The sequence below is a fragment of the Perissodus microlepis genome, chromosome 4, assembly GCF_051167445.1.
Source record: "Perissodus microlepis isolate ML-2025 ecotype Zambia chromosome 4, ASM5116744v1, whole genome shotgun sequence".
Lineage (NCBI taxonomy): Eukaryota > Metazoa > Chordata > Actinopteri > Cichliformes > Cichlidae > Perissodus > Perissodus microlepis.
The window spans coordinates 6,024,035-6,032,259 of NC_140464.1; the positions used below are offsets into that span (position 1 = coordinate 6,024,035).

Below are 8,225 nucleotides of genomic sequence, written 5' to 3' on the forward strand. Positions count from 1 at the left end.
TGCCAAAGGAGTCCTTTTAATCAAAAACCTCTCATTTTCCATGTCAATATACACTTGAAATTCCTCTCAAACAAATGCATTTTCTTGAAAACATTTTGGAATACAGACTAAATGCCAAAGAGAGGCACTTCACTAAAACTTGAATACAAGACACAAAAAGAACTATACATATTTGTTTTGACATGTACTCGAGTGACTGTGAATCATCACAGTGTGCCTTCAGAGATCAAACAGTTTGCTTTGTAGATTAACAAAATGCAAAAATACAAACACACTTGGCAAAAAACCACTGGAGAAAATAAAGCATCAAGTTTGCAAGCCAAAAGCATGAGGCCAGTGAGACAAACAACAATAACACATCCTAATTTGATTGTTTTTAATGGACAGGAGGATTTATTACAGCTGTATTGCTTGACTTGACTTACAGTAACAACAGTCTTAGATGGTATATGTACAGTAGCTGTCTCGGAGCCGCTTATGCTGATCTGACCAAACTGTTAAACTCCAAACCATGATGTCCTAACCAGCCTGATAGGAGGTTTGGTACACTTCCTATCTAATCGAAATCTATAAAATATCCCCTACGGTTCTGTGCTTGTGTCAGCCTCTGATATGCTCTGCTATCTGCCTATACAGACAAGCCTGTTATGGAGCAGTTGGGTGCACATAAAGATCGATTAATGTGTTTATGTTCTCTTTAGTTGTCCCATCTGCTCTTTCTACGTTTAGGTGGTTCAGGGACAGCAAAGCTATCGCTTCCTCTGTCCCTCCCATCTCCACTCCCCCTGTCTCCCCCATCCCTATCACTCCTCCGATCATCTCTGTCCCTCTTGCTTCCATCTCCGTTACGACTGTCACTGTGGCGGCTGCTGCTGTGGCGATCACGGTCGCCGTGGCGGTCACGATCTCTATCTCTATCCCCGTGACGATCCCGGTCTCCGTAGCGATCCTCGCTACTGTATCGATCATTCCTGTCGCTATGGCGGTGTTGACTGTCACCGTGACGCCCCCGGTCGTCCCCGTGTCTATCACGTGAGCTCTCTCTCTGTGACGGAGGTGCAGGTGGAGTGTAGCTCTGGTGTGAACTGGTTTGACTGGTGGGGGCCACTGAGCTCAGGGAGCCAGCACTGGTGAAACCCACCATGGACAAGGTAGCACTGTGAGACCGTTCTGAGCCATTGGCAGACTCTGTTGGCACAGAGCTCAGGCTGCCGGCACTGGTCCATCCTGAGGAGCCACTAGACTTGGCACTGAGCTTTGGGGGGCCGCTGGATGCAGCTACAAAGTGGCTCTTATATTGAGCCTAGAGGAAAAAGAGACATTATGAATGACTATCTTAAATCTAAGGCATTTATTCCTTTCTAACAAAGAATGTCCAAAGTAAGCGTACACAGTAAGTTTAAGATGAACTCATCAAGATGCAATTGAACTGCTTTTCAGCTTTGATTTAAGCGGCTAAACAAAAAAGACTGCATTAAGCACTGAGGAGTTACAGAAATCTTTATACATAATACATGGAGTTAAGTCTAACAAAGGAGTATTAGGGCCACACTGAGGAAAAACAAATATTATTGATCATTTTGAGAAAAAAGTTGAAATACTAATTTGAGTTAAAAGTTGAAACGTGCAGATTACTGCTGTCGGTTTAAGGCAAACTGTCACGGCTGCTATACCCTCTACAAAATGCCTTGTGGTGATATAACATACATCCTCTTTATTGAACGAGGGTGGAACCATCGATAATCTTACCCCTGTCCATTACCAGCCCTTCCATTTTGTACAAATGCACTCTTCCAAGTTTGTGTGGTTTTTCTGTTTGACCAAATGCAGCTTCTGAATCTTCTTTTCACCGTCGTTCTTATCACCACACTGTGTTTATGTGCTAAAAGAGAAATAATTTCTTTCCTTGTCACTTAAGCTGAGTCTGAAGTACAATTTCAGTAACTCTGAGGATACAGCAGCCGTGGGAATTTGTCTCGAAACAACAACTGTAATCTCCACATTTTGAATTTTTTCTCTAAATCGATTTTCAACTTTTATTTTATTCTCAAAATGATCAATAATATTTTTTTTCTTAATATGGCCCTAATACTACGTCGTAAACATGCATTTGAAATCTCTCTAGGTAGGAATAATTATAGACCATAAAGGAGAATGGCAGAAAAATTGAATTAGTGAGTACCTGGAAGGCTTGTTTCATTGCAGACATGCGATCCCCCATTGCCCCAGTAGTTGGTTTGCTGTAGCCTTCATAGCTACTAGTGGAAGACAACAAGCTACTAGTGCTGCTACGATCCTGTAAAGAAAACAGTTATAAGTCATTATCTGTTATTATGGGCATTTTGCTAATTAATTTACAGTGTGCATTAATGATTACAATCATTAGGAGTTTCACAGTCTACTAATCAGTAACTTACAGAACTTTCAGCCCCAAGGCCGGGTCTCTCTCTGTAACCAAGACCACCTCCACCAATATTCAGTTTCTTTCCTTTGCCACCCTTGAATCGTGACTTCCTGAACCAGGGATTCTGGGAAAAAAAAACCCAAAACAATGCAAATTGAGCAAAGTTTACAAAAAAAAAAAAATCAATTAATAAAGTGATGCATTTAATCCAGATAAATATTATTTGTGAATCAGTGATTTATCTAACCTGCATGGCCAAGTCCATCAGTTCTTTGGAAACAGCCTGATTAGCTCCCTCCAGATTCCGCACCAGGTCCCCAGCAAATGATGTGTCTTTATTGGTGAGGAGAGTGTAGGCCACACCTTTCTCTCCAGCACGACCCGTTCTACCGATCCTGTGGGTGTGTGTGTCGATGTCTCGTGCAACGTCGTAGTTCACCACCGTACGAATTGATGGGATGTCCAGACCACGAGCTAGTAAGAGGAAAAAAGGCAGCAAGGAAATGTTAGAAGATTACAATTGCGTTCATACATGCATGTGTTCCTCAGCTTGAAGAAAATTAAGTTGCTACAGAAAGTGATGAAAACGTAAAGAAAAGGGAACAAGGAAACCTTAGTGTCAATCAGAACTACATCTTGTACACACCAGCTACATCAGTGGCCACCAGAACGGGCAAGTTCTTCTTCTTGAAATCACTGATGACCTTGTTCCTCTCACTCTGGTCCATATCACCATGCAGGAGGCCCAGGCTGTAGCCCTCTTGAGTCAGGTTAGTAGCTAGCTCCTCACAGTTGGCCTTCTTGGTGACAAAAATGAGGACCGATCCTGTGGAGGTGAATTCGACCAGCCGGCGAGTCAGCCAGCCCCATTTATCAGACCCACTGACCAGCATCTCCACTACCTGAGTCACATCCTCATTGGCCTTTTTAGAGAGGATTAAAATAAAAGCAGTGTCAGGGCATTTTTTGTTTGCATTTTAATGAAAGCCTAAAAAAACATGTTATGTACTTGAGCTTCAAAGACAAAAATGTCTTACAAAACTTTGTGTATTTTGCAGCAGAACATTTGAGTAGACATGAAACTACGTTTTAAAAATCGAAAGTTAGTCTTACCACCCTGTGAACATTTAAGAAGCATTAACATTAAAAGCATTAAAACTATATTTACCTCTCCAATGTCTCCCTGCACAACACGAATGGGATCAACCAAAATGTCTCTAGCAAGCCGCTCTATCTTCTTCCGAAATGTAGCACTAAACAGAAGAGCTGAGAAGAAATGAATGAATCAATATTAATATAGAAATTCTCAGTAGTTCCAGTATTTGCATTAAAAAAAAATAATGAATCATATCACTTACTCTGTCTGTCTGGGCGAACGTGGCTGGCAATGGATCTAACCTGATATTCTAAAGCAAAAAGAAAGAAAACAAAAAATGATTTCAACATACTGTAAATTAGAAAGAATAAAAGCACAACATCTTTCTTAGAGCAGTGACAATGATAACCCACCAAAGCCCATATCAAACATTCGATCAGCCTCATCAAACACCAGGTATGTTACTCTCTGCAGAGACGTCGCCTTCTTTTTAACGTGGTCTATCAGACGACCCTGTGCAAACACACACGTGCAGTGAACTTAATGCTTATTTTGCAACAGTGCAGCAAATGCTTCATCCTTTAACCAGGAGAAATGAAAAAAGGTTCTTACTGGAGTGCACACAACAATCTCTGCACCGTCCTGCAAAGCCTTGGCTTGCTCCCACATGCTGCCTCCTCCATATACAGCCACTGAACGCAATGAGTAGGCTTTCCCAAAGCGCTTACATTCTGCATGGATCTAGTAAATATTAACAGTTACACGCCATACTGAGCCAACGCTTTTAACAATGTAATTTCAAATATACCCTTTATACTCCAACCTTCTCTTACCTGCTGACAAAGCTCTCTGGTAGGGCACACGATGACTGCGATGGGTCCTTCCCCAGGCTCCAGTTCCTTTTGGTCCATGATATGAACCAGCATTGGCCAGATAAAAGCTGCAGTTTTGCCGCTGCCCGTTTTTGCAATACCTATCATATCACGTCCTGACAGCGCAATGGGGACACCCTAAAATCAAAATTTATTCCCCATTAATAACAACTTATTTAATTTTCACCCATGTGGATATCAAAACATTGAATTGCAATATACCTGACACTGAATTGGTGTGGGCTGAGTATATTCAGACTTCCGAATTTGGTGCATTAGTTGCTCATCGAAATTAAAGTGGGCAAAGCTGGTACAAGGTTTTGGAGGGGCAGCACCAGATACCTGAGAAAGAACAAAACAATGAGCAACAAATAACTTAATCTTCATTTCGCGATCCATGTTGCTAGTAATATCAGTGATAAAGAAAATAAGACTAGAAAAGAAAGCTTAAACTACATCCCTATCCCTTCTCAGGTACAAAAAATGAATAACAGACTTACTCGTAAGTTCAGTTTATGCCTCAACTCCAGCACCTGAGTTCCAGTCAAGCTGCTGAGTTCCTCATGCTCTTCGTAAAAGTTTTTCTCAAAGGGTGGATAATCAATCTATGAAAAATTGCAAAAAAGGCAGCAAAATGTACAATCAAATAGTTATCATATGTGACAAATACAAAAACAACAACAACCCCCCAAAAAACTGTGTTTTCAGTCAGAATTATGAACTTTACCTCTGAGTGGTCAATAGGAGGAAGTGGCATGATTATTTTCTTGGTTGTAGAGGGAATTGGATTCCCATCACTGTCATAATCAATGTTTTCCTCCTCCTCTTCCTGTGTCAGCCCGGCGGTGGGATTCTCTGCCATGTAGCGGAAGTAAGCTTCCTGCAGAGATTAAATCATTTCAGGTGAAAAAGTGAGCTAGTACAGCCTTACTACAGCCTCCAGGATGAAGTGACAAATGAGACTTTCAGCTTTATAGCACAAGCTTAACATACGGGTTAAAGAATACTTAACAATTTATAAACAAGAATGAAATGCATTTAAAAATATTGATCCTATATGCAACCTGGTCAAAAAAAAGGGAAGACATGAGGCTTTATAACATTAGAGAGGGTAGACCTCTCTGACCAGCAAAGTAGAGGATTAAAAACTTTGGAGGGCTCACTCACTTGCTCATCTTCTTCTTCAATGTCATCACGAATACCCCTGAAATGACAAGCGGAGAAAAAAAAAACTTCCCTGCGGCTCGTTCGTACACCAAAGACAGCCCACATCCCACTATGAGTACGATCAATCTGCTTACCTCACAATATCTTTTTTTTTAATTTAGCAAAGGTACTGTTGGATTTTTATTTTTATTTACATTTTTTTCTTGGAGAAATTTGAATGATAAGTTTTGAGTAAAGTTTAACAGCTTTTGGCAACTTAAGCCACATTTAAAATTAAATGAAATTTTGATCCAATTGTGGGCAATTTCTTTTTTCCTGTTGAAATTATTTTATTTAATGCCTAACACCTAAATTAAGCATAAAAACAAGCAAATATAGAGTCTTACTTGGCTGACTTTTTCTCCTTCTCCTTTTCCTCTAGTTTCTTCATGTCTTTAGCTGCTTGGTTCTGAAAAATAAAAATAAAATAAATCTGTTAAAGGCAGAATTTAGTTTAGTTTGTGTCTCTGCTTATCTGTAAAATTCTACTCACCTCAACTTCGGCCATGAAAGCATCCAAAGGGTCATCTTCGCTGTCTGAGCCACCACCTGACTGCATCTGTTGCCGTGTGGGTGAGTTTTCAGCTGGGATGTAAGGCAGATCCACGTTACTGCTGGACTCCTCTTCATCATCTTCAAAATATCTAATTGAAAAGAGGAAATATGCAGCTTATGCATTTACTCACAATCCCAGTATGTGCTGCTATCAAGGGCTGAATTAATATTTCTATTACTGTACATATGTGAGATATGTAATACTCACGCATTTTCCTCATCAAAATTAGCTCTTTTGGTCCCTATTTTGTAGAATGATGGGAGCTGCTGGTTCTTCCCATATCCACCACTTCCAGATCCTGGGCCTCCAAATGATGTGTGTGATTGTTGAGTAAGGCGAGGCTCTTCTTTTTTTCCTGCGAGTGAAAACCCCCCAAAGCCAAAACCTCGCTTCACACCAGGACCACCTTTGTTCCAGTTCATGGCTGTTCTGAAAAGAATTTAAAAAAAAAGAGCTCTTAGAGAAGTCTCTAAAATCTTAAACCAGCCCTGTTACACTTCCCAATTTAAAGTTAAAAAATAGTTCTTCTTTCAGTTCTTCTTTCTCCTTTGTCACACCAACCCTGCTTCACTACATCCACCAACCTCTGTGGTCCTCCTCTCTTCCTCCTTACAGGCAGCTCAGTTTTTAAAAACCATCTCAATCTTGCCTCTTTAGTGTTGCTGGCCTGAGCTGTTCGTCTGATGTACTCACTTCTAATTTTGTCCATCCCAACTAAATCCTGATCATGTTCAACTCAGCTCAGGCTCCTGTCTCCACTGTCCGTTGCTTTGGATGGTTGACCCCAGGTATTTAAACTCATCCACCTTGACTACCTTTCACTGTTACACCTGTCTCCCTCTAATTTGTGCACATGTATTCTGTCTTGGTTATACTGACCTCCATTCCTATTCTCTCCAGACCATAACTCTCACCAGTTCTCTTCCTCCAGCTCACTACTCTCACTACAGATCACAGTGTCATCTACGAACACCATAATCCACGAAGACTCCAACCTGACCTCATCTTTCAATGTGTCCACCTCCACTGCAAACAACAAGGGGCTCAGAGCCGATCCTTGATGTAATCCTACCCCCACAGTGAACCCATCTGTCACACCTACTTCATACCTCACCACTGTCTCTGTCCTCACACATGTCCTGCACCACGCTTACATGCTTCTCTCCCAGTCCCCACTGCCTCATGCAATAACGCAGTTCCTCTCTTAGAATCCTATCATACACCTTTTCTTGATTCAGAAAGACAAAGTGCAGCTCCATCTGACCTTTTCTATACTTCGTGGCTCTTTATTAAAGGTGCCCTCAGCACAATCTGACTCAGCATTATGGACACCTCTCTCTTTAGCCGGTCACATGGTCAATAGCGTCCACTTCTAACAAGGGCATTTCGGTGGATAATGACGAGTTTACTAACAAATAATACGGATTGTAAGTACATTACATCCCCTACTGCGGAAACCAACTTTAGCTGAACAACACATGCGCAGACGAGCATCTACGACTATTCACGTCAATACGACTACTATGATAAATACACAAAATTCATGAAACGCCTTTATTGATATCTATAACGGTACTACAGAAACTGCTGTCTATTGGCGGTATGCATATTTGTTAAAAAGCAGCAGCAAAGCATCGACGTTACGGTTCCTAAAGCTTACCGCATACGCTAAATACGAAGATAAAAGTAAACACAATACATTTTGATTGCCCTGCTAGCTTCGAGAGGTTGTTTGCGTCGTAGCAGTTGGACAATAACAGCACTTGGACATGATTTATCCGCACCAAATGTTAGCGTTAGCTCAAGGCCGCAGTAAGGCCGAGGAGGTGTGCGACGTTAGGATCGAAACTTTGCCGTGAACGAGGCCCTTTCACAGCCAAGCGCAGCACAGAGCTTCATTTTTTTTCATTAGCCGAAAGCATCGATCCTTTGTAGTGCTAAACGGTAGGGAGTATTTATTTACCTGTTTCTTATTCCAATAAAAGCGCCTCTGTTTTCACTAGTCCCCCACGGTGCTTGCGTCAACCGTGTGCGCGAGGTTTCTTTTTGCGCGTTTCGTCATTCGCTGGCGACACGGCGCGCAACCCATAA

At 41.5% G+C, this 8,225-nt stretch overlaps 1 protein-coding gene across 4 annotated transcripts; it reads right to left on the minus strand.

The window, feature by feature from the left end:
• Window positions 1-8,189, minus strand: ddx42 (DEAD (Asp-Glu-Ala-Asp) box helicase 42). 4 transcript variants are annotated; one of them, XM_084925266.1, is made up of 18 exons: window positions 8,098-8,189; window positions 6,342-6,563; window positions 6,072-6,222; window positions 5,926-5,987; window positions 5,540-5,576; window positions 5,100-5,252; window positions 4,873-4,977; window positions 4,595-4,714; window positions 4,334-4,510; window positions 4,113-4,241; window positions 3,914-4,013; window positions 3,763-3,810; window positions 3,573-3,670; window positions 3,051-3,327; window positions 2,652-2,878; window positions 2,418-2,528; window positions 2,183-2,296; window positions 1-1,303 (listed from the first exon to the last, which is right to left on the minus strand). In XM_084925266.1, exons 2-18 carry the CDS (start codon window positions 6,554-6,556, stop codon window positions 698-700), a joined length of 2,730 nt encoding a protein of 909 aa, XP_084781392.1. In that variant the 5' UTR covers window positions 6,557-6,563; window positions 8,098-8,189; the 3' UTR covers window positions 1-697. The 4 variants fall into 4 exon arrangements, with proteins under 4 accessions (XP_084781392.1, XP_084781394.1, XP_084781393.1 ...); XM_084925268.1 differs by having other exon boundaries at window positions 6,342-6,558; window positions 8,098-8,181; XM_084925267.1 differs by lacking the exon at window positions 8,098-8,189 and adding an exon at window positions 7,014-7,133.
• Between the last annotated feature and the right edge of the window lie 36 nt (window positions 8,190-8,225).

Coding starts and splice junctions, on each gene's coding strand:
- ddx42 (XM_084925266.1), bottom strand. CDS start 6,556: ATGAACTGGAACAAAGGTGGTCCTGGTGTGAAGCGAGGTTTTGGCTTT. Junction 4,715..4,872: donor GGCATAAACTGAACTTACGA/GTAAGTCTGTTA, acceptor GTTCTTTCTCAG/GTATCTGGTGCTGCCCCTCC. Junction 3,811..3,913: donor AATGTTTGATATGGGCTTTG/GTGGGTTATCAT, acceptor TTTTTGCTTTAG/AATATCAGGTTAGATCCATT.